This window comes from Neofelis nebulosa, chromosome 3 (genome assembly GCF_028018385.1).
Source record: "Neofelis nebulosa isolate mNeoNeb1 chromosome 3, mNeoNeb1.pri, whole genome shotgun sequence".
Lineage (NCBI taxonomy): Eukaryota > Metazoa > Chordata > Mammalia > Carnivora > Felidae > Neofelis > Neofelis nebulosa.
The window spans coordinates 15,818,110-15,844,061 of NC_080784.1; the positions used below are offsets into that span (position 1 = coordinate 15,818,110).

General features: G+C 49.0%; 1 protein-coding gene and 1 long non-coding RNA gene across 3 annotated transcripts in view; one reads left to right on the forward strand and one right to left on the reverse strand.

Annotated features, from left to right (window-relative positions):
- Window positions 1–25,952, reverse strand: part of ENPP6 (ectonucleotide pyrophosphatase/phosphodiesterase 6) — a 121,046-nt gene that overhangs the window by 13,664 nt on the left and 81,430 nt on the right. For both annotated transcript variants that reach the window (XM_058719964.1, XM_058719965.1), the window contains exons 3-6: window positions 21,694–21,805; window positions 12,361–12,502; window positions 11,263–11,442; window positions 8,211–8,348 (exon numbers count right to left, since the gene is read on the reverse strand). In XM_058719964.1, coding sequence (XP_058575947.1) covers window positions 8,211–8,348; window positions 11,263–11,442; window positions 12,361–12,502; window positions 21,694–21,805 — 572 coding nt within the window. The remainder of the gene's footprint in view (window positions 1–8,210; window positions 8,349–11,262; window positions 11,443–12,360; window positions 12,503–21,693; window positions 21,806–25,952) is intronic.
- On the forward strand, window positions 17,743–18,570 carry LOC131506396 (uncharacterized). The gene is made up of 2 exons (XR_009258908.1): window positions 17,743–18,184; window positions 18,366–18,570. It is a non-coding gene; the product is annotated as an uncharacterized LOC131506396 (long non-coding RNA).

Consider the following 25,952-nt stretch of genomic DNA (forward strand, 5'->3'; position numbering starts at 1 on the left):
TGGGACAGCATCTGGGCCCTAGCTCTTGCCACGCACCCCAAAATGACTGTGTGGGGAGGCAGAGGACGCAGAAGATTTCCCCCAAGGCCAGGGGACCATTTGAGGGCCTTGTCGGCTCCTCCTGCTCTGTTTGACTCCCTGTCCAGTCTTCCCCCACTGGAGGCCACAGTGGACCCTCCTACCTTGAGACTTGGGAGCGCTCACTGTCTACACTGCTGGATCCCAAGCCTGGCTCTGCAGAGACCGCCCTGAGCTTCTGTGGGGACCTACTTTGGGGTATTTGCATTCAGTAGGTCAGGGTGAGGCAGGGAATATCTCTATTTAATAATCTCTCCCCACGTGGTTGGGACACATAGTCAGGTCTGGAAACCCATTCTCCTGGCACCTGTCTTGTGCTACGTTAAATTACCCATTCCTTTCTAAGGACACTTCTTGTTTATACTGGATTACCATGCTGAGGTCCAAGTCTGTCTCAGGCCCTCTGAGCCTAGCAGCCTAGGGCCCCCCTCCTGGAGGGAATGCAGGGTCTCAGGGCGAAAAGAATCAGTCACGCAATCTGCTCACAGAGGACTGCAGGAACCAGTGGGGCCTTACCGGCTGATTTCATCCGGCATCCAGTCTCATTGGCCGGGGCCTGTGGGGTACCGGTGGTTAAACTTTTTGACTACCACCCCTCCTCTCAACCGCTAAAAGTGTAATTCTTCCAGTGAAGCGGGGTTGGACACCCAAGTTTCTCCCCGATGAGGCACCTCACTGAATCTCCGGGGCTCTGGGGGAACACAACTGAAATCTGGTCAGATGAAAATAAGTAAAATGTGAACACCTATCCGAAGTGTGTGAATGGCTTAATAAACATAAATCTACTTTATGTTTATTATCCAATTGTAAGAGGAACCTCCCATGTGCCAGAAAAGACTAGAAACTTCTGACATCATCTCAGGCTGAAAGAGGCACCCGATGGTGTCCAAGTCAGGGGCGGCTTCACTTAAAACTCTTGTGGCAGCGACAGCAGGTTGGCTGGCTCGGGTGGTTTCGTTGCTAGGGTTAACTCTGAGCGACGGTTTCCACTATGGACCCGTTTCTTGGGTTTCCCCCGTGGCTCTCCCAAGAGGCTTCCTGTTGGCCTGACTCCTTGGAGGCCTGTGGGAGTGGTGGTCGGGAACACAGCAGTGCAAAGAGGCCTCCCTACCAGTTTCTCTCCCTGCATCTTAGGAGGCTGCCTCTTCCTAAAACAGAATTTAATTGCTCAGGCCCCGGGCCCTGCTCTGACCCTGGGAAGCCCTGTTGCCACACCCAGCCTAATCCTTTGAACAGAAAATGTCAGGGAGCAAAACCAGCAGGGATCAAGAGAAGCAGAATTCCCTGGAGGACAGGGAAGGGGTGGACAGCACAGAGCGGATCGGGCTCCTTTTTTCCTTTCCTTTCCCCCCAGGGCCGTGTTTACTGAAGTGTGCCAAGGGTGAGGAGGGTGTGCGTGTGCCCCCAGACGACCCGAATCCCCACCAGAAAGTAAGCAGCTCCCGGCGCTCGACAGCCGACTTCCTGAAGCCCAATTAGTCGGGCCTGGACAACACCACTCTTAGCTGCCACTAAAACTCAGAAACCACGTTTTCCAGATTGTCTTGATTTCCCAACATATTTTGGGGCCGTGCCTAACTGCCATTCGACCGAAGACCTTAGAATTGAACCTGGCATTTCACATCCTTTGCCAGTTTTCAAAATAAATCTTTCCTCTGGAAACAAATCTTGGCCTCCCTTAGACACTCGGGCCCGGATTACCTGTATTTCTCTCCACGCGGACAGGAGTGAGTCCAGAAGATCGGCAACGAAGTGCCATGTTTTACAGTCCCTCACTAGGCTGGGGCCGCCCCCCCTTTCTGAGCACCATGGCATGAGGTGGACGCTGTCCAGGACAGGCCACAGGACTTAGCCCTGAAGGGGAGGGGTTGGCGGGAGCTGCTGCGTCCCACACTTGGGCTCCAGCTGTGGGCTAGCTGAAGCTAGCAGAACAGCCATCACTGGTTTAAACACCCTTTCCCTGTTGAAGTCTCTCCAGGGGGCAGCTAATAAAGAGCGAAAAGGAAAGGCTTTCCTGACTCAGCCTTCCTCTCTGCTTACTTGGTTACCTAAGAAGCGAACAACCTGTTGATAAGCAGCCCGGAATCAATGGTCTTCGTATTTAGTAATTCATCTGTCAATTCATATTCCACAAACACGTACTGAGCCTCTGTCATGTACCGGGTTCCACGGAGGAAAAGGGAGGTGAAGACGCCACAGGCCTGCCTGCGAGGAGCTTATACTCCAGGAAGGAAGAGTCCGAAAGCAGACAAATGAATGTAGCAGGCAGGGGAGAGAGTCCGGCTCTTATGAGAATTCCACGCTGGAGGAAGTTAGGGGGGAGCCGGGTGTTTCACGGGACAGCCGGTGTCTGAGCTTACGGACAGGTGGGAGTCAAGGAGGAGAGGGCACCCCAGGGGCTCTGACTGATGCTACCGGGGCCTGCTGAGCACAGGCTGATCTTTTAGGTACAGGTATCCCCTGCTTTTTGTAAGTTCGAGTTACACAACTTTTCTTTTACGAAAAGAGCTGCATTAATAACCTGCTTTTGCTGACTGAAAGATATTCAAGGAGGATTTCCGTTTTGGGAAGAAAAAAAAAAAAAGACGGAAAGTGAACACAGTGTTCAGCATCGGTTTTGCAGTAAGCCTTTACAGAGGCAGCGCGTACCTGAACAGCTCCTTCCCTGGAAACCACCAGAGCTTTGAACCCCTCCTGTGAGCATCTGGGCTTTGTGTCGATTTGCTTTGTGCGTCCATTAGCAAGAGGTGACCTAAGGTATCAGAAAAGCCTGAGAGAGGTCATTTTGGGGGGGCCTGGGAAGGCTCATAAATTTTTCCAAATAAATTAATGGTAATTGCTTCTTTGCTTTGCGCCATTTCTGCTTACGGAAGCTTTCACAGGAACGCTCCGCTTCCGGATAGCGGGGCAAAGCTGCATGTGGACGGAGGAACGGACGCGGAGGGTGGAAGGAGGCACTTGAGTTCGGCGGAAACTACCCTCAGTACCTCCCCACTTTGCCTTTTCCCGTGTTGTTCCTGACGTTCCCATATGCCAAGGACATGCAGCATCACTGGACCTGCCTCCTGAAGGCAGTGGGACGACCCTGTCTGACCAAATCCGTTGCGTGCGGGCGCCCCCTGGAGGACAGAGGGGGGTGGAGCATGGGTAAGTGAAACCTGAGGACTGGACAGTGGGGGGGGTTCCTGAAGGGTTATGGCCTTTGACCCCTGGCAAGCACAAGCCAAGAGGTTTCTAGGGGACAGTGACCAGGTCTTAGGGAGCAGAGGGGGTGGGGACATCAGTTAGGAAGCTCTTGAAGAAAGGAGCCTGGCAGGTGTGAGAGGCCAGGGCTGGACCTCGGCAGGCGGCCTGGATTTTTCTCCTCTTCGTGTTTAGTCGGTCCTCTGCCGCCCTTGCAGGAGGAGAGCCGGGGAAAGGACTGGCTGTAGTCGGAAATCCAGTCCAGATATTGAAGAATGCAGGAGCAGAAGCAAGCTGCGGGGAGCCACTGGCCAGGGAGCTTGCTTTTTCTGCGGCAGCAACAGCAGTCACACTGGGTAATTGTGCAATTCCAGGTGACAAATTAAATGTTTCCCTGTCTTTATCTTTTTCAGTGACAGCTCTCTAAGTGACCGTTAAAAAAATGAGCTCAGTTAAGTCTTCCCGTTAGAGCAGCTGCCTTAGAGTCTGCAAGGCTTACATCGGTAGCAAAAAGTTGGTGTTTACATGGGAGGGGCAGTGTCGCCAGGGAAGCCAAATCTTGCATGTTGCGGCATGGCGGCCAAAGACAGGCAGGATGGGGAGATGCGGCTCTATTTTATTGGCCCCAACCAGCACCAAATCGTCCTGACTCAGCTGTTTTTCTAATCGTGTCTAAACCAGAAAAAAGACTCCTCTGCTATCCACACCCAGAGCCAGGGAGACGGCTTTCCGGGCTGAGAAGCTGGTCCTGCTGCAGACGCCAAGTGGGGTTTAGCTCAGAAACGTCATCACCTGTGCCCCACACTGCCGTGCAGGTGACGGAGCAAAACACAACATTCTTTTACCACGTGGGGAGAGCGACAGCCCAGCTCTGAGCAGGAGCAAAGATACAGAATGGAGTTTTTCGATTCTCTGCAGTCAAGGAAGTATAACGAAAAACAGAAAGGTGTAACAGAAGAACGTCTAAGACAACAAGGAAACGGATGGACATGCGTCTTTAGGGTTTTTCAGAAAACAAAGAGATAAAACCCTATGTTCTATCAAGGGAGAATCAGAAATTCTAATTTTCACCTGTGAGTCTTGGGACAAAAATCTATAAATTCAAGGAGGGGAGTAAAATGAAGGCATTCATTCAATCTAGGAAACTGAGGTACAAAAAGGAGTCACTGAAAGACATCTAATTTCTTTCAGGACTCAGGGACGACCATGATTTGCCAGGGAAACATTTCATGGTTTTATGTTACTCACAGACACTGTAAGTCACACTAAGGTAACTGAGTGTGCCACCATCTCTGAGCTGGCTGCTAGGAAGCTAGAGTGACGTTAGTGTCCCACGTTATGTTGTGGTGCGTTACTTTCAGGACTAACAATATCCTCTACGCAGACTCATCGGGAGGGACAGACGCAGTAGCCAGGAGGTACTTCATTCAGGATAACTGTTATTATTGTTGTTGACCAAAATTTTAAGAAGAAATGTTTCTTCATGGGTTTATTACCTGCAAAAGGTGCAATGACTGTATTCGTGTCCTTGAAACTGTGGGGGAGGAGTCACTGTAAAGTTTCTAGTGAACCAAGCGTGGTCAATGTCGATTCCTTTTAATAGCACCGGTCAGTACTAATTAAAGCTGGGTGAGTTAACAGTGATGGTCCCTGTATTTGGTGGGTCAACACTAATCTTTCCAGAATCTTATTTTTTCACATCCTGTTTATCTTCTGATTTCATTCTTAAAAAAACAAAACAAAAAACAAAAAAACTCTCTGCTTCAAAATAGTTAAAAAATCATCTCAAATTTCCTTTTGGAAATAATTCTATATTTTTCAAAAAGCTTTTCAAGCGATTGTCCATCGTTAGACATTCTTCCTTTCTGTTCTTGTGGCTTCTTCCCCCACTTCTTAAAAGCATACAGTGAAACACTGGGCGGCCCCTGTTAACTGATTTAGTTCTGATTTACACAAACATATGTATGCGTATGTGTGTAATCATGTGATATGTACAAAATATAACATAATGTAACACAGTATGCAATATGGTGCATAATTACCATGTGGCTTGCCCTCAGAAGACACGTGATTTGACCGGCTTCCTGCAGAAGAGCAGATACCTGGACCCTCAGTGCAGAGGGGAGGGGTGTTGGGAGGTCGGGGAAGCGGTGATGAGGCCGCATCAGATTTGTCACCGGGCCTTGTGAGCGGGCCACCGCCAGCTAGTCACCAAGTTTGTCCTCATTCTCCTCTCACCTCCTCTTCCTTGTGATCTAAGTTTCAGGGACTCGTGAGCCTCATTCCAGAGCCTCTGTATCACTTCTGTCTTGCGACTGTGGTGCCCTGGTCCACGCTGCAGCGTATGTTAGATCTCAGGACCAAAGCAGACTCAAGGCAGGAATTTTCTAGCCATGCTGCTGAGTTGATGGATGAGACCCAGGGGGAGGCTTGCTAGTGGGGTCTGGGCAGAAGCGGATGTACAGTGCAGTTAAAGAAGCTTAAGCATCAAGGCCTCTCACTCTCGTGGGTTTCTTCCAAGTCCCTACACCTAATTTTATATTTATAATTATGTATTCTTTTCTTAGAGACACCCCCCCCCCAAATTTTATAACTGTGAGAGTCCCATGAAACCAGTATCTGCCTCTGATTCTGGGATGTATTTTTTGCTCCCTAATAAAAGTAGGAGACATACAAGAAGCTACACCCCTTCTTTCCTGCTTTGGGAGAACCTGCAGGGATGTGATGCTCGGGGCTGCGGCCGCCGTCTTGTGACCCTGAAGGGAAAGCCAAAAGAACCACAGAAGAGCTGACTCGGGGCCTTGATATGATGGACGTGATTGAGCTGCTGGATGAGCCAACCCGAGAACCGCCGACCTCCAGACTTCCAGTTATGTGAAGAAGGAAGTCTTTACTAGTTAAGGCACAGTTGTTCAACCCGTCTGTGGCTTATAGCCAAGAGCGTCGTGCTGATACCTCCAGGTCCCCCCATCGCTATGTTTTAGTCACTCACTGAAGCAACGTGCATCTCCCTGCTGGATGTGCTACTGCCACGATGCGCACCTTCTGGAAAGCACTTACAGCTAGAGCAGCTTCGCTGTTGCCCATCCTACCCTACTGGAGGGGCTCAGGGCCTCCCCCATTGGAACTGAGACGGTACCTCGGCAGTTGGGCAGTGTCTCCGGCCTCCCCACTCTCCCCACTAAGACTGTCTTCCCGTAAATTACTCCAGATCACCTCGGTAATCCCTCCCTACCATGAGCCAGCTTCTCAGTGCCCTTGCCTTCAGCTAACTATGAGGAGGTAAACAACAGATGCAAATAATCATGCAAGGACACGTGTGACAGATAACCAGATGGACCGTCATCATCGCTTTGTTTGAAAAACTCGGCAATTCCACCAGAATTTCCTAAATTGAGAGAGTTTCAAACTGTAAGCTCTTGTGAGTGGCTTGCCAAGTTGGCCTTACGGAATAAAGTCGTGCAGGCACCCACCCAGCTGACCCAGTTGGCTGCATGTGTGTTCAATGCAAAGCTGCGAGAAAATCATTACAAATGAAAATGCCAGGAGCCTAGAAGAATCGCGCTCCAGGTAAATGTCAAACGGCGTGATAAAGTGAAGAAAGAAGCATTTTGGTTCCCAGAGGAGGGGAGCAGGAGGAGGTAGAGGGACCTTGTTGGAAACTTCTACAATCACATGGTGTGGAAGCCAAAGTGTGATTAGACAGCCCAGCTTGGCCTCAGGACCGTGCAGACCGACATCTCTAACTGGGTCTGTTTTGTTTCCTCGGTGACCACATGCTTCTCTTTGAGAGCACACAGGAATGACTCAGTCCTCCTGAGTCACCGATTTTCATGCCAGGGAACCCCCATTTTCCCACACCTAGGTCCCTAGACCTCCACCCATTTGCCTGACCGGTGTTTCTGCTGATCAACGCCTGCCCTCTCTCCGGCAGATAACTCTAGTCGTGCGTCCTCATACCTCACTGATGGCAACCAACGGCTCCCATGTGCCAACACCTGCCATTCTCTTTTGCCCTGCAGTCTGGGCTGTCTGCCAGCCATCCTCAAACTCAATGTCGGTGGTAACCCACGCACACCCTCTTCACGAACCGATTCTAGACACGTCTTGACCTTGGTTTCCCTGAAGGGCAGAGCCTTCCCACACTGGCCCGAGATCAGAAGCTGATCCCAGAGCCTGGAGAGGTTGCAGTCCAGGCCAGCGAGCAGGAACTGCTGAAGTCATTCGTGCACGAGGCAATCAGAGTTTGGACCCCAAAGGCAAGGTCATCTCCTCGGTAAAATCAAGTGGGCCAACTGGGGACCTGGATCTGTGGAGTTTTGTTTGCCGAACATTTCCCTTCAAGGAGAAAGCAAAGCTGAGCCCCTCCTTGGTCTTCATCGCCCTAAAGCGATTGCTTTGGTTCACGGTAATCGTTCTGCTTTAAACCGAATAGGTTACAGTGCAAGCCTGGGTAATTGAGTTAAGGCTAGTTTGTTAAAATATAGCAAGTCTGGGGGCGCCTGGGTGGTGCAGTCGGTTAAGCGTCCGACTTCAACCAGGTCACGATCTCGCGGTCCGTGAGTTCGAGCCCCGCGTCAGGCTCTGGGCTGATGGCTCGGAGCCTGGAGCCTGTTTCCGATTCTGTGTCTCCCTCTCTCTCTGCCCCTCACCCGTTCATGCTCTGTCTCTCTCTGTCCCAAAAATAAATAAAAAACGTTGAAAAAAAAAAAATTTAAAAAAAATATAGCAAGTCTGGAGCCAGGAAGTCTAAATGTGCCTCTGGGGCCAAGTCTACGGTTTGTGTCCACAAAGTCACCTGACCAAGACTTTGGAGTCTCTAAAGTAATGCCATGAAGGACACTTAAGTGAAAACAAAACATTTTAAGTGCAAAAGCTGAGTAATTATTTACCGTCAGCTGTTTGACAGAATTTGTCTAGTGAACATAGTGCCATAATTTTATAATTACCTCAGTTATGAACCACCCTTCATCAGCCACTAAGGTCAAAGGAGAGACGAATTTCCCTTTCTTGTAATAGAACCTGCTGGGTATGGCTTCTTTCTCGTAGACGGTCATGTGTTCCACTGCTCTCAGCTTGTTATATACCTGCAAAGATAACAAGAGTGGCCAGTTTTGCATTCTCTCTCTTAACTCCATGTGAGTATTTACTGGACCTGGGGGAGAGGGAGAACTTTATAGACCAGAGAAAGAAATTACCAAAACACCTGACAGGTCTGACTGCATAAAAATGAGAAACTTCTGTACGTCTCAGAAAACAAGGTGACTTTATTTAGTAAGGCTGAAGATCACATACCCCCCACCTGCCAAGTTAGCTCTAGAGATCTAGTGACAACGCTTCATAATTGTGCACCTGTAGACAGGAAGAGGGATTTATGCTGCAGACTGGAACAGCCCAAATGCCCAGCGGCAGCAGAAGGGAGAAAATGAATGGAGGTAGGGGTCTGCAGTGGAATACTATACAGCAACGAAGATGGATGGATTGCAGCTACATAGAACACCTGGAGACGTCTCGGGGATCTCAGTTTGAGAAAATAAAGCAAGCTGCAGACGAATACAGACAGGACTGTTATTATTATTACCTGAACTCCGAATAATTATAAAACTAAAGACATCTATGGTAAAACCATAAAGAGAATTAAGGAAATGATACCTTATAATTTAAGAGAGTAGTTTCCTCTGAGGGGGCAAAAAAAGGGTGATGGGGTTTGGGAAGACATACAGGAGATACCATGAGCAGTGGTCATGTGAACGTAAGATGCCCCTTTATACTTTGATATTTTATAATAATTTTATAATAATTTGTCTACTCAATAATTAATACACAAATTACAAAACTTGTGTATGTCCAAAACTCTATAGTAAAATTAAAAGGCAAGTGAGGAGTTGGTCTGCTTGATGTTAAATACCACTAAGATCAAAGAAAGAGGATTTGTTCTTTGACTTGACCTAGAGCACGTCTTACCTCCACCTGAATCTTGAAAGTTCTAGTGATTGCCTGCCATTCACTACGCTACTCATTTCATGATGAGGGTGTAAACTCTGTACTTATTTCCAATATTTAGCAGCAGCTGAAACGCTTATGGCCAACATCCAAATCAACTGGTTGAGCCGGACTTGTTGGCCCTTTGCCAAGTCGGGCATATATTCCTGGGCAGAACTGAACACAGAATTGAGTTTATCAACGCAAATCTGGAGTAGAATTAGCCTTCAGGCTGTTTAGCAGAGGGTTTCTGATGATCCCACTTGACTTCCTACGGGAGAAAAGCCACGGTTCTTAAGGAAAGCGGATGCGTTTGCACACAGATTTGGGATAAGCGAAAAATCTGATGACATACAGCAGAACTCGCAAACTGTTGTGTCCGTCACGTGACAAGCCGTCACCCAAACACAGCCCCCACTCGCAACCGATCCACCAACTGCTCCAGGCGGCTCGCACCGCCTGGCTCGAACGCCGCGCTGGAAGAAGCTGTTCCCGGCCCGCAAGCTGCCGGCGCGCAAGCGTTCTGGGGGCGGCGCGTCCCTGGGCGCCAGATGGGAGCTACGGATGCGCTTCTTTGCCAAGAAAGCAGAACTTCCTCGCAAGAAGCCGTTTACTGTGGGACCTGCCAGTGTGTGGAGCACGCGTCACAGCTTCAGACCGAGGGAGCTCGTGCGGACACGGCAAACCGGCTCGGCACCTCCGCCCCCTGCGCACGGAACTTGACAAAACGGGGCGTCCACCTAGGAAACGGGACAAGGCTGGAGGGGGGTGGCGTTGTTGGGGACGGTGTTGGCAACCCCCAGACAGACAGATCGTGGGCGTGTATGTGGCAGAGGGCCACGGGGCCCAGCGGAGAGACCCCGGCCCGCTGTGCAAAGTGCTCCATCGATACCGACGACCGTCCATCGCCGAGTATGTCCCTGCCGTGGGCGGAGGCACCGGGCCGCCCAATGCCTGTTCCTGGCACCTCCACCGGCAGCGGTCCCAGCCTCCCCGGAGGAGGAGATCCGCTGCCGGGTCCAGAGCAGGAAGTTCTCCCTGGGAGCTGGCAGAAGCCCCAACGCGTACACTTAAGGGGACTAGGGCGACGTGGGGCCAAGCGGTCGGCCAACGGCTACGCTTGCTCCTCACTTTCTCATCGTGATTTAGCAAGAACTGCCAGATAATGACTGCGGAGCAGGGTAAGGAGAGGTCCAGTCCTCTCTGGGTGCTGAGCTCCTGGAGGGCGGTGCCTGTGGGGAGCACGCTGTGGGGCCTCAACACGCCTCCCTGAGAACGACCCCTCGGGATGGTGATCGCCGTAACAAGGGACATGTACGTCGTCCCTGGGGTGGGTGCAGCCTGCTTCCGTGTGTTTCGCAGCAGCCCGGGAGGCGGCTGTGACGACACCACCATGGGCCCGGGCACAGAGGCAGCAGCGGGGCCAGGTCAGGGGGGCCGCGGGACAGCAGTCTGTGCCAGGGCTGGGATTTGCACCCAAGCAGTGTGGCTCCTTGGATAAGGAGCTGACCCGTGGCACACACGGCCTCGGCCTCTGCTCGTTCATCACATTCTTATCTCCACGTCCCTGGTGAAAACAGATCAGACTGGCAGCTTTGTTCCAGAGAAAGAGCGTTCTCTGCATGCATCCGCTGTCCCCCAGGGTGGCCTGGAAAGTGCTGGGTCTTGGCCGGTCATAAAACAGCCCCGGCGGAGGGCGGAGGGCTTAACGCGCTAAGCACTGCACACCCCTCGCCTCCTTGAATTTCCACCGACGTGGCGTGCGGCACGTGCCATCGTGCCCACTTCAGAGAAGGCAGACGCAGGAGGGCGAGCCACTGGGCAGAGGTCAAGTGAGTGGCACGGCCACCGGAGGCCCAGCTCCTGGCTCGGCTCTACCTCAGCACGAGGGCCACGGGGCGAAGGTGGGGCCCGGAGCGACGGTGAAGAAGGGCGTGGAGCTCTCCCTTCCCCTCGTGGGACCCGCCCGTCCTTCCGCCCACGGCCCCCCCCTTCCGCCCACGGCCGGCGCTTCCTTGCCTCGGAGTGCTTCCCGGGGGCTGGCCAGAGGCTCACGACGGGCCCTCGGTCCTTCACTCGCTGCAGGTCGCTCAGGCTCACGTACTTGTCCAGCTCGATCACTCTGTCCATCCAGAAAATGTCAGTCATCCCATGGTCCGAGAAGATGATAACGTCCAGGTTGTCCTGCAGCTCCAGCTCCTGTGGGCAGACAAAGGCCGTCAGGACAGCGCCCTCGGCCCACGGAAAGACGCTCTCACTCCGGAAATCGTGTAAAGAAGTGGGCTTTTTAAAGTTTATTTATTTATTGGGGGGGGGGGGAGAGGGCAGGAGAGAGAATCCCAAGCACAGAGCCTGACACGGGGTTTGGATCCCATGAGCCCATGAACTTGAGATCCAGACCTGATACGAGATCAAGAGTCAGATGCTTAACCGACTGAGCCACCCAGGCGGCCCCTAAAGAAGTGTTTTAAACTGTAAGTTACAGGGGAAAGGAGAGGTCCTCAGTTGTCAACTGAATCGTGTACTTTTCTGCCCTGATGAGGGCAGTTCAGAATCACCACAGAAGCACTTTGAGGAGGGGGACTGTGAGAGCACGCTCCCCACTCCTACTGGGCTTTTGCCTCTCCAGGTACCCTTTCTGTTTTCATTTCCTTTTGGCTCTTTCAACAAGCTTGTGTGGTACTGTGGGGACTGTCACTTACCCATTTTTACAAATGTGGAAAATAAAGCTCAGAAGGTTTTAACAAATAATACCTTGCTTAAAGTCATCCAGCAAGGGGGTGGCAGAATCAGGGACAGAACCCAGGTCTGTTTTCCATGCCCACTTGAACCCGGTTACCAGGCCTGTTAGGTCTGATAAAGGACTGGGCCATCTCGCCAGCTCCAGGTAATAATGCAAATCTGGTCGTTCCAGTCCTGCGGGCCTGGCGGCGAAACAAGGGATCTCTTGGTGTCTGAAGAGGGGTCGTGTGAAGAAAAGAGACCCGTCGCAGCCTTGTGCCGGCCTCGCCAGCTAACAACAGTAAGAAGGAAGATGCTGAGGGCTATGACAGCCAAGCAAACAGAAAGAAAGTGACGAGAGGGAAGACCGGCCTAGTGGGCCCGGTTCGGGCTTACCTGGATCCACTTGGTCATGTGCCTCAGGATGCTGTCTACGGCCTTCAGGGCGTCTTTCCTCTGCGGTGAGGAGGGGCCGTAGTGGTGGCCTTCCACATCGATGCGCTCGTAATAGATGGCTGCCAGGTCGGCCCGGCCACTCCTGGAGGGAGCAGGGGGAGAGAGGTGAAGTCAAGGGGGACGCCCACCAGCTTCCTCCCCCTTCGCCCAGCAGCGGCGACACTGGTGTATCCCCCAAACCCTGACCTGTGGGCCCGGCAAAGCCGACACCTTAGAATGAACGAGGTGATCTCCAAGGGAGAGACACAGTTACTGCATCGAGACATGCCATGGGGCGCCTGGGTGGCTCAGTCGGTTAAGCGTCCGACTTCGGCTCAGGTCATGATCTCACGGTTTGTGCGTTCGAGCCCCGCGTCGGGCTCTGTGCTGACAGCTCGGAGCCTGGAGCCCGCTTCGGATTCTGTCTCCTTCTGTCTCTGCCCCTCCCCCATTCGTGCTCTCTCTCTGCCTCTCAAAAATGAATAAACGTTAAAAAACAAAACAAAACACACAGGCCAGTCCTGAGCACCTCAGCGCAACAGTCAGAGAGCACGTCTGTGGGTTGTCTCCCCTCCGGGCTGCTGTGGCATTGCTCACCACGCCCCAGGAGCTGGAAGGTGTGGTAACAGGAAGGGGACAGTTCTCATAGCTCCGCCCCACCACCTGCTGCCATTGGAAGATCAGAACAACTAGAGGCAATCATTTAAACAATGACTGTTCCTTCCAGGGGAGCCTGGGTGTCCAACTCTCAGCTCAGGTCCTGATCTCAGCCCCGCATGGGGCTCTGTCTGAGTGTGGAGCCTGCTTAGGATTCTTTCTCTCCCTCTCTCTCTGCCTCCCACCCCCCAGCTCACGTGCACACGCTCTCTCTCTCTCTCTCTCTCAAAACAAACATTTAAAAATAAATAAATAAATAAATAATGACTGTTCGATTATTGCTAGACTTTAGGGAAATGTCTGCATATAACACCAGACTGTGTGTTTAACTGACTGGCAAGAATAAGAACAAGGTTTATAGGGCAACCCTGTGGGATGCAAACAGGTTAGTGTTCAGGGCCTGACATCGGTAGCCACTTACCCTGTAGGGACATTTACCCTACGAAGGGTCAGCTCCAGTGTGGATATAGAGTGAATTCTAACAGTGACCACACTTCTGTGGGTCCCAGGAAGATGCTGGTTCTGGAAAAACCGTCTTGGCCAGAGTGCTGATAATAGTAATAATGACAGAGTACCAATTATCCGAGCCCTTGATGCTGGGCTAAGAATGACCGGGAACTAGTGATCCAAATTGGAGTCGGAGGCCTATGGAGTCAGGGAGGGGAGAAAATGCCAGGGAATGCACTCCCTCCTCCACACAGTGCCTTCCACCACCTCTCCCTCCCCAGCTCGGGCTTTGCCTACAAGTGCCCCGAAGCAGCTGAACAGAACAACGATCTTCGTTGCCAATGATGATGATGATGGTGGTGGCGGTGGGCGGTAATCGAAACTGGCAAAAGTGGAAGCAAATGCGAAAGAAATTAAAGCGAATTCTTTTCCTTAGACCTTACAGGGGCTGATAATACTTTTGGTGGGTTGCCTTGTGTCTGTTGAAAAACCGTACTTTAAATGCACCCGCACAAATGAGCTGGCACGGTGCCTCCTGATGTGGCTGCCCCAACACTTGGAAACATGAGCGGGAGAAGGTGTGTCCTCAGAACCAGCTGTGTCGCGGGTCTTGCAATCCACGGAGGAGGGAAAATCCCGTCGGAAGTTGGAGAGCATGGTCTGCACCACCGGAGTTACACGGCTCCTGCCCACCTGCCAGGCCTCGGACGAGATGCCATCCTTTCCGGGAAGCTGGCTCCGATGCCCCAGGCTCAGCTGGGCGGCCCTCCAGGTGCTCCCGTAGCGCTCCGGGCTCATCTCCTGGGGAGGCTGTTCCATGCTGTGCTATATGTCGATGTTCCTTCTCCCTTTCTGAGCTGTGAAGTTCTTTCAGGGGGGTGGCCAGTCATCCCGCCCCGTGGCTCAGTTCTAGCCTACTGTCTCTGGCATTCAGGAGGCGCTCTGTAACTGCCAGCTGGATGTCTACGAACAGTAGGTGCTCAAGAAATGGCAGTTGCTGTGCGGCACTACGTTCAAGGCTTTTCCTGCATTGTGTTAGTTAACCCTCACAGCAACCCTTCGGAGAGGAATACGCTGAACAGAGGGCTCCATACAGTCGCCCGCATCACACAGCCAGTGAAAGACGGGGCCAGGACTCGAACCCACACCGGGCTGACTCCAAGACCCTGACCACAACCACCGAGGACTCTGGAAGACTTCGACAGCCTATGCCAATGGGGCAGAGTGCTGCTCAGACTTCTTGTGGAAATGGTCCTTATTCTTGTGTAAGAATCTCGCCAACCCCAGGACAGCCGAGTGTGAGGCAGCACTGTGAAACCGAGTCCCTTCTTGAGCTACGGCCCTCCGCGCCTGTGGGTTGGATGTGCCCCTGAATTCTGTGCAGAACGTCCCTACAGAAAAGTCTTTGCACATTTTGCAGATGAGGAGATAGGCCAGGAAGGATTCTAGAACTTACTCAAGGCCTCACAGAGACATAGCTAGTAATGGAAATGTGAGCCTTCCGCCTCCAAGGACAGAACATTCTACCAGCCTGGCCTTTTGGAAGTCTGAATCTCCTCCATTCGCCGCCCTGGGGGGCAGTTTTCAGAGGATGCTCTGCCTGACGTCTTCCTTCATTATGGTCATACTTGCCAAGAGGGCACGCTCTTTAATGATGCCGTCCCGGGCTACTACGTGCCCTCAGGAGCATTTCATTTATGATTTTGAGGGCAAATTGGTTTCAAGTTAAGCGAAATTGTTAGTTAAGTGTTGTTTTCTCTTTTTAGAACAAAGCAAACTGGACCTTCTTTAACAAATACCATTACTATGCTCCTCCACAATGGGGATTGGGTTAGGTGTTTTTCACAAGTGATATTATCATTATTCAGACTCGCTAATGTGTGAACGACTAATCCATCTATAGACAGCAGAGAACAGAAACTCACTTCGGGGGCGCCTGGGTGGCTCAATAACTTAAACGTCTGACCTCGGCTCAGGTCATGATCTAGTGGTTCGTGGGTTCAAGCCCTGCGTCGGGCTCTGTGCTGACGGCTCAGAGCCTGGAACCTGTTTCAGATTCTGTGTCCCTCTCTCTCTGCCCCTCCCCGGCTTGTGCTTTGTCTCTCTCTCTCTCTCTCTCTCAAAAGTAAGTAAACATTACAAAAAAACATTTTTTTTAAAGTCACTTCAGGGTCCCATAAGTGTGTGGGCAGTGGGTGTAAGTTCTCACTAGGTAATGGCATTTTCATACACATCCCTAAACTTGTTTGAGGCCTGTGTTCGTTATACTGATGAAATAATGAACAGAATGGAAACTTCCATAAAGTCATTCCCTCAGCTGAGCCTCAGCCTTTAGCTGCTTTATGCTCTTGCATCTGTAGCTTCCCAAATGTGCAGATTCATGCCGTATATCCTGTGTTCAAGTGGACACACTTCCGAGGTGTGGCTTGCGTGGTGGGGGAAATTTCACAAACAAGGTTGACCGTTGCATTAAAGTTCAACGGAATGCTTTTAGGTCCCTGCATTTTGGATCTCTCCCTTAATACCGCAGCTACTTGGCTTGCTTCTTTCAGGCTTTTCGCCGGATTCACGAATCAGTCTGTGACCAGAAAGCCGGTAAGTATCACAGATTTAGCTGATGGCTTTGTGTCAGGGAGCTGTCAACCCCAGGTGCCAGGAACACCGGATTTGGGATGCTGGCAATTCAGGGATTATACATGTGCCTTTGGGAAAGATTTCTAGGTTGGAGTTTCATCAATTCATTAGGGACCTGGGTCTTCAAGGGCTGAGAGCTCTCGCCTGTTTGGAGTTTAGCGGACAAATTCTTGGTCGCCAGCTGTTTTCCACACGGATCTGGTCTCCATCACAGGTCGGCTCATTTGTAACGGAGCAGTTGGGTGAGGAGTGATGGTTGGAAATGCCTGCAGACCTGTTGTTGGCCATTTATAATTTACAGCTCAGGGGTCCAGGAACGGAGCCAAAAGGACATGTGGCTGTCAGCCCAGTACTTGAGAACTGCAAGGGGCTCCCAGCATTGGAGTTTCAGGGACACTCAGATCCCCTATCATCTCAGGATGCTGTCCAGATCCCTCCTCCGTGTAAAAGTTCATAATCTCACATCCATTTTCCTTACTGAAGTGAGTTGGAAAGAGAAGAATCAGGGAGACAGAAACAGGGGTGGGGGTGGGGGGGCAATTCAAAGGAATGGTTGGAGTTATCAACAGTTAAGAAAAATGATCCAAAACTTAGAAATTAGGCCCCCCAAGCCAGCTACCTGTCTTTCCTGTGTCCTACAAGAATGGGGTCTAGTAAACTTGCTTACAGGTCACCAGACTTTATGACCAACTAGAGCCCGGACTGTGTAAACTTAGCTGTTAACCTGTAGGAAAGCAGCAAGATGAAGGTTCCATTTGCCTGATGGAGAAAACAGTCCCAAAGATCATGGTTGGACTGTCCTCTAAGTTATTAAGCATTTCTGCATCTAACGATAATCACATCCCATCACCCTCCATCATTCATTTTCTTCGAGTGTGTGCGTTTCTCATATTCTGCAGTTAACCAGCCCTGTCATCTCCTGATTCCCTCAGCAATAAAGTAATCTGAACTCTGGCATAATTCTCGCATTCGTATGTACTGAGCACATGACAGAGGCTTAGGTTTGAAAACTATACTTTGATAGGGAATTGGAATTAGACAAATCTGGGTTCAAAGATGTGAACCTCGCTAACCTGGAGGTCTCAGAAGAAAAGCAAAAGCATCTGCAAGCTTCAGTTTGCCATGTGAAAAACCTCCACAAAGGGCCGCACCGAGTTTTAAATGAGCTGAGGTTTGTAAAGTGCTTGACGCCTGGCCAAAGGGAGAGAAATGCCTCTCTTCCTTCCAGATGCCCCCGGATGGCTTTTCCCTGTGTGCTGAGCCCCTTCCCTCAGAGTCCATGAGGAGGAGGGCCGAAGGCCGGGACATTTGGACCAGCCGCCTGGTGGCCTGTGGAAAGAACATCTGGTCATCCGTCCGCTCCTTTCTAGGCACCAGCAGGCACTGAGGTCCCGGGATCCCAAAAGGATTCCCTTGGAGCGGTCTTGCACAGCCTGGAGCTTGACAACGGACGGCAGCCGCGTGCACCGCTCCCACGGCCCGGTTGTCGCTTGACCAGCCCTTCGGAGAGGCTGCATCAGGCAGTCTGCCGGGACCAGCCCGGGAGCCGTCAAGGCCGCCTCCGGCTGCCAGGGCTCACACGGCGCTGCCCTGCCCCCTGCCCCTCTTTTCTGTCCGCGGGAGCGTGCCCGTGCCGCCATGAGAGCTTCCGCCATGGATTCAGCGATGCGGTCACAAACCGCTTCCTGTGGTGGCTGCGGGGCAGGGGTGCAGCCTCGCAGGCCCCAGGTGCGGTGCGTGGTGCAGAAGTCGCTCGTGATGGGGGCTGCGTGCTGCTGAACGTGTCACATGGCGAACAGAAGGCCGAGGCCGCCACCCCGCCTCAGGCCTTCGTGAGCCCCAGGCCCGGCGCAGCCACGCAGGGGTGGCTTGCAAGGGGACCACCCCCTACATCCTCTCCATCTGATGCGGTTTCAGCGCACCTTGCAGGTAAGGGTGTAGACCAGGAGGACAGCTGTGAAGTCGACTCCGAAGCGTTCAGGCACTTCCCATGAAGAACTGGGCTCGGGCTTCACCACCTGCTAGCTGTGTGCGACCCCGGGGCAAGGTGCGTAACTCTGGGAGAGTCACTGGCCTCCTCTTAAGGGGGGGCAGGGAGAGAACGACATCTACGTAACACAGTAGAGGTGGCAAAATGGGCCGATGGCAATGAGCCCTTTGACACAGTGCTAGCAGTTGGCTGTTGAGGACAAATAATCCTCTTCTTCTCTTTTCCTCCACACTGGAAGTTCTCCAGGTGCTAAGGTGGCGTCTCCCACGGATACGACTTGGATCCCTAGAGCCTCATGAGCACTGGATGGCAACGCCCAGGTCAAGCACGGAAGTTGGATTAGCCCTTCCTACAGAAACATGCAGCTTCTTGGCTGAGCGGGACCCTTTGCTGAAATGCTGTCCCTGGGTCCATCTTAATTAACCGCCTTCTGTGAAAGCCTATCTATCTTGTATCCCTTTCTTTCTGCTTCTCAGACTAAACAGCAGAGAAGACAAAGGCACTCTATCAGCAGTGCTGATCAGGAGAAACGTGTGTGCCTGTGTTTGCACACTTACGTGTGAGAACTCTAAGTACTCTTCCAAGTATAGCTAGGAATTTGAGATAGAACTGAGCAGAAACCAAGGGGTGAGCTAGGGAGCCTAAACCTACTCCTTCTCTGGGGGCTGATGGAAAGGTAAATAATAATACATCTTTGCCTAAACACACATATCATGAGAAATTCATAATTCCTTTGAGTCACACTCTTCTATGAATAAGCTGCTACACGCAAGATGGTCTTAACTGTTCCAGACTGTTCCAGGCTGGACAACTACTGGTCCACAAATGTCACTCCTTTAGTCTACTTTGTAAGAAAGTAACGAGACACGTTCTCAAAACGCACAGGTTGGCGGAAGGAGGCACCTTCTTTTTCTTTGCAAGAGAGCCTAAATCATCTCACTGCCTTCCATAGGCAATAAGCAACGTCTGGAATATTATTTTTCTTCTCTTCCCGCCCCCTCTCATTTCAAGCCCTGACTAGTTTTAGAAGTTGTGGATCTCCACCTTTCCAACCACTATTCCCAGGAGGGTTTCTGGTGGCCCTGTTAACTTTGGCAGTGTGAAGAACCCACAAGAAAACCGCACTGGCCTGAGTCCATCCTGCCCGGGCCTCTACTGCCCAACTCCAGAAGCACCATTCACAATATAGACTATGCGAATGCCACCCCCTGCAGCTCAAGGCCATTTACGCAGACTACGGTGTGAGTGGTGCCAAGATGAGCAATTTGGTAGCAGCAGGTCACACCAGGTAGAGGCTGAGCCTGGGGCCACTTTCCTAGACTCCAGTTCTTTGCAGCCTCTTGTCTCTAGGGGAGCCCAATGCCTTTGCTAAACACACACACACACACACACACACAACCACCCCCACCCCCATCTTTCCCCTCTCTAAATGCTGTGCTCTAAGGTAAAGATGTTACTCCCCAGCATTCCATGGCTTTGTCATGTTGCCTGAAAAGAAGAAAAGAAAAACTTCTCTAGAAACAGAGAAACAGGAACAGAAACTTCTCTGGGAAACAGAGTGCAGGACCGACTCGTCCTGCATTCTGGTGTGCCTCGGGACAAGACACTTTGCTTGAGGGGCCAGCTTGCAGGCCGGGGCTAATCTGAGTCTCTCGTGACTGTGCGACTCTCTACCTGTGAGTCACTGGGTTGTATGCAGTTGGGACCATTCAGCTGTCAAAGCAAAACGAATGTGTAAAAGATTACGCTCCCGTATAGAGTGTTGGGTTATTTGGAGGTCTTCGCGTGTTCATATTCAGCACAGCGACAGGCTGTGGGGGGTGGGTGGGGCGTGGCTAGCATTTCGGATGTGTTGGAAATAGCACGGTATAGACACAGAGCTGTTCCAGAGTTCTAGCTCCGCTCAGCCGCTGGGCGGGTGGTGCTGTTCGGCTTTGCACAAACTGGGTTGCAACTCGATATTCCAGTTCATCATGTGTGTGGTTTCCAGCCCTTGTGGGCAAGGGAAAGAAAGCAGAGTAGGTAGGAGGCAGAATCATATAACACATATGATTTATAAGCCATATGTTGAAGAATATTTATTTAATATTTCATAATATTTATTTAAAGTTCCCAGACCCTGCCCTTTCCCTCTTCCCTCCAGAAAAAAAATCTAAACTTTTAAACTTGTTACATCTCAGTTTTAAAGTATTTCAAACCTATTTCCTCTCCAACCTGTCAGAGCTTGAAACTTCCTGTGCCTCAAAAGACCGTCTTGATGGGTTTCACGGACGTGGAATTATTCGAAGAAGCAACGAAGGCAGGGGTGTTGTTTTCTCCCCGTGTAGTTCCGTGGGGGTGACTGCTCCTCTCTGCCATGGTTAGGTGGTGATGGCAAGAATGGGATTCCTGATCGGTCAATTCTACACCTGGGCAATCTCAGCTCTGGGCCAATTCATGGAGTTAGTGCCAGTGAGCTGTACGCAGCACCTAGGATATGCTGGCTCGCGGGGTCTGCAAGCTTGGAACCTGGCTCTTCCTCCTGGGAGAATAAACGTCCCTCCCTGGTCTCCATGCTGATTACTATGGGCCCTCTGCCTTGATCCCACCCAGGAGACTCATTCAACAGCCAAGGGGATCTCAAATCCAGCCCTAGAAGTCCAACAGCCCCCAGCGTCTTTAGCCTCTGGGTTGCTGATTTCTCAAGTAGACCCCACCCGGTCTCCCATCTTGACTTTCACTTCTAGTAGCTTCTGAGACTGACTTGAAGCTTTCTCCTGACCTTTCCTGTTGATCAGTTTCTTTTTTTTTTTTTTAAGTTTATTTATTTTTGAGAGAGAGAGAGAGTGAGAGAGAGAGAGCCTGAGCAGGGGAGGGGCAGAGAAAGGGAGAGAGAGAATCCCAAGCAGGCTCCGTGCTGTCAGCGCAGAGTTCAATGCAGGGCTCAAACTCACGAGTCATGAGATCATGACCTGAGCTGAAATCAAGAGTAGGATGCTTAACCCATTGAGCCACCCAGGTGCCCCTTCTTGTTGAACGGTTTCTCTGATGGACTCTTATGTGCTATTCAGGACAACATTACTTATTTCTACACTTTTAAAGTTCTGTGTCATTGTTCCATGTGGGAGCGGAAGAAAAGGTTCTATGTGCTAATATGCTAATGTGTTTCATACATTACCAAGAAGAGGGTAGAGTAGGCAATTTTTCCAAATTTATTTCACCACAGATCCTTCCTTTTGGCCAAATTATTGATATTTTCTGAAATACAAGTATTCCCTTAAATCTTAATTAGAGAGATGTTGACATTCATTTTGCTTCTCTCTTGTCCATCAACATAAAAAAGAAAGTCCCAAACCCTCGGGGACTTTCTTGCTCCCAATTCAACATTTACATGGAGTGCCCCTACCTGAAATGACTCACTCACAATTATTCTCTGGTAGTAGTCAACACTCACCATGCAAGAGGCTCACCACGTCTCTAAGACATTATTCCACCCATGCCAAACCTTCTTAATTCACTTTAGCATTCATTACCAGACCTGAAAACCATGAAGAACAATGGTATGACTAAGACTTTGGGACACTTACTTGAAGGAGTCAAGAGCATCGCTCACTGCATTGGCAAAATTGATATCCGTTGGGACATTTTTATATTCTAGGCAGTAAGTAGGTCTGACACCAAGAATCTCAACCTCACAGCCTAAGAAGGAAAAAGATGGCAAATGGTTACCTTCTTCAATAATTAAGGTAGGGTTATGAGCCTATTTCAGGAAGCAAACACCATTAGTCAAAATATAAATTTTGTTCATTTTCATGAAATAGAAGAAACTATTGTTGACAGTTGGTATATATATATATATATATATACACACACACACACACATATATATATATATATACATATATATATATATATATAAAATTATAAAATTATAGTTAAATTTTGTTTAACTGGAGCAGAGGGTCTCAAAATGCATTCCCAACACTCGTGTCCCATGACAAGGACTAGTAAAATTTCATTAATGTTTGTCTTTCCCAACTTGAAACAAAAAGTTAATTAGTACACAGAAAGGTCTTAATTAAAATTTTCTATAGGTTTTTCATAACTACTAAGCCTTCTAGCGTGTCTTTGTCCATTCTAGAGTCAAGTTGTAGGTAGTATCTGATTAGTCCAGGAATAATAAAATAAATACTTCACTAGTCCAACTGGACTTAGAGATAGATACTGCACTAAATTAGCAAGGCCTAAAAATCAGTAGGTCAAAGCAAGGATTCTGAGACATGACCTTGCCTCTTCCAAAATGAAGTAAAAGGATTAAGGGCATTCAGACGTTGGAAGCTGTGATGGCCTTAGCTTCACTGCCCCGGTCCCTGGGACAAATAGAAGTAGTTGCTCTGAGAGAGAGACACGAACCTTATTATCAAAATACAGGGCAGGAGAGGGATGAGCCAGCCTCAGTTTTAGTTGAGTACTATTGGGTACCTACTCTGAACTGGTCAGAAACACAGAGCACACATGTGCTCTGGTTTGTGTTTCTGGTTCAGAAACACATAGCAGAAACAAAAATGGGTCAGTCAGTGACTCCATCCTGGAGCATCCCAGAGTCTAGCGGGAGGAGGCATACAGGAAAACAGCGTAATTTGTGAAGTCTAAAATGACATACACTTGCTGGTGCAGGGCATTTACTTCAGGGATTATTTCTTCCTGGAAGCCTTCCTTGAATCTCCAGGTTGGGCTCAGTCCCATTTGGCCAGTGTGTCCGGGGATGGAGGTAGGGAAGAAAGGGACATCCCAAGCAAAGAGAGTAACAGAGGCAAAAGTTCAGAGATGGATAACAGTAAGGTGTGCGTGGAGACCTGTATGCAAAAGAAAGTTCCAGACAAGGGGTGTCCAGAGACAAGATGGTGAACATTCTTGTAGCCCAGGGAAAATGATTTTCAAGGTAGAGGTAAGTAAAAGTGGGACAAGTTGGGAGTGTTGGGGAAAGGACTGTCTCTGTCAGGAAATAACCCCACTCCTGGGTATATCTGATGGTTGGTTACAGCTCCCCTTCATTGTTGAGTAAGGTGAATAAGCTAACTCCTGGATTTACAAGAGTAAATCCTGTCCATGGGTTCTTGAAAAAAGTTCAAGAAAGAAATGCCAGTGGGATCTTAACTGGTCATAGCCCTTCAGATATCTGTGTTTCATCTGTTGAAGGCTATTTGTTAGTGTCTATTGTTCTCTCAAAGCTGTTTATTCAACAATGTGCGAGGGCCATTGTTTGTACCTGCTATGTGCTCAGTGTCAGCACTCAGAAGCAAATTAGACACCACCTACCCTTCAAAGCTGTAACAGCCTTATACAGTGTGGTCAGGTACCTGCTTCTGGCACATCTAATACATGGGTGTTATGAGTTTGCAAGTAATGGAATTTTGATCATGGTTTTGGCAGATAAAAAACTGCACACGTTTTTGTGTTCACACACTAATATTAAACAATAAGCATTTTTGTATAATCAATAAGAATTATGTTTGTTAATATTATCAATCATTTTATTGGATTAAAATGAATCTAGACTCGACATTGGTGTAGTATTATAGTTCACCTGAGAAACTGACACTTGCTTTAAGTTAAAGGAGGATACAGACAACTTTTTATTGATTAGTTACATGTAGAATTCTATAGTAAAGATAGAATATATGGAAAAGTAGGTCTGTTTTTTATTTTTATTTTTTATTCTTAAAAATTACAATGAATTTTAACTTAGTCCAGAACCATAGCAGCATCTACCAAAGGCCAAGGGTAGGACAGGAGACCTGAGAGAAACTCCCTCCAAGTACACAAACCCTTCATCAAGTGCAAAGAACAGCTCATCAAAGGCTAAAGACAGAACATCGGGGTGGAGAGAGCTCCAAGCTGCAGAAAGCTGAGGACAATGCTGGAGAGAAAAAGAACTCAGTGATTAAAAAAGTAGGCAGCATTGGGACACTGGGTGGCTCAGTCAGTTAAGTGCCCGACTTCGGCTCAGGTCATGATCTCATAGTTCGTGTGTTTGAGCCCCTCGTGGGGCTCTTTGCTGATGGCTCAGAGCCTGGAGCCTGCTTCCGATTCTGTCTCCTTCTCTGCCCCTCCCCCACTTATGCTCTCTTTCTCTCTCTGCTCCTCCCCTGCTTGTGCTCGCTCTCTCAGAAATAAATAAAGAAACATTTAAATGTTAAAAAAAAAAAAAGTAGGCAACATAAACTTTCTATGTAAAGAACAGACAGCTATATACTGGACAAATTCCAAAGCCTGCTAAAGAGATAATCCTTATCTTCCCTCATGACACTTGTAACTAGTGGCAAATTAAATCTAAAGCTTCAAAAACGCCCAGATCCAGCTCAACTACAGATTAGAATGACTTAGCCTCCACTCTAAAGGCCTGACATAGGAAGAGGCATGAACTTTTTCAGGGAAAATATCATTTGCTATTGTTCTTTCTCACACAATGCTTGGCATGTAATAGAAAAAGCATGAGATGTACTAAGAAGCAGTAAAATGTGCGTCATAATTAAGAGAAAAATATTCAACAGAACCAGATCTATAGATGTCACAAATGTTGGCCAGAAAGGGTAAACATAAAAGAAATTTCTTTAAGAGATTATTGACTATATAAACCAAATTAAAAACAATATATTACACGGTTTGCAATATATGTTTAAGTAAAATAGATGACAATAAGAATATAAAGAGTGTATAACTGGACCAATGGCATTATAAAATTTAAAAACTCTATTTTCGGGGCACCTGAGTGGCTCAGTTGGTTGAGTGTCCGACTTCGGCTCAGGTCATGATCTCGCGGCCAGTGAGTTCGAGCCTCGCATTGGGCTCTGTGCTGACAGCTCAGAGCCTGGAGCCTATTTCAGATTCTCTGTCTCCCTCTCTCTCTGACCCTCCCCCGTTCATACTCTGTCTCTCTCTCTGTCTCAAAAATAAATAAACGTTAAAAAAAAATTAAAAAAAAAACAACTCTATTTTCATTGTGAAGTAACACAATAGTATTTCAAGGTAGAACATGAATAAGTTAAGGATGCATGTTGGTAGAGGAACCATTAGAAAAAAAAAACAATAAAATCTGGAATCAATAGAGAAAATACAATAAAATTCTATAAGTATTCAATTAATGGAAAAGAATACAGGAAATGAACAACAGAGGAATAAAAACAGTTAAGACAAATTAAAATAATGCAAACATGGTAGGCTTAAACCCAACCGTATCAATAATCACATCAAATGTAATTGAATTAAACACTTTGTTTAAAAGGCAGAGATGGTCAGACTGGATTAAAAATTAAGACCCAAATATATACAATCTGTAAGAGAAAAAAAAAATTTAAATATAAATACACTGGTTAAAAAGAAAGGGCTGGAAAAAATTTATACCATGCAACAATAAGTATAAGCAGCTGATACAGTTATACATCAAAATAAATGTTTATAAAATATCAACTGGAGATGAGCAATTGGAAGTTTTATAATTTTCTGCTGGGAGAGTAAAATGATACAGCCACTTTATACACGTGTTCACCAGTTTCCTATAAAGTCAAATGTACATTACCCAATGAACCAGCAATTTCACCCCCTAGGAATTTACATAAGAGGAATGAAAACATATGTCCACAAAACGACTTGTACAGGGGCGCCTGGTGGCTCAGTCGGTTAGGCATCCAACTTTGGTTTAGGTCATGGTCTCACCATTAGTGAGTCTGAGCCCCACATTGGGCTGTCTGCTGTCAGCACAGAGACCACTTTGAATCCGCTGTTCCCCTCTCTCTCTTGTCCCTACTCCACCCTCTCTCTCTCTCTCTCTCAAAAATAAATATTA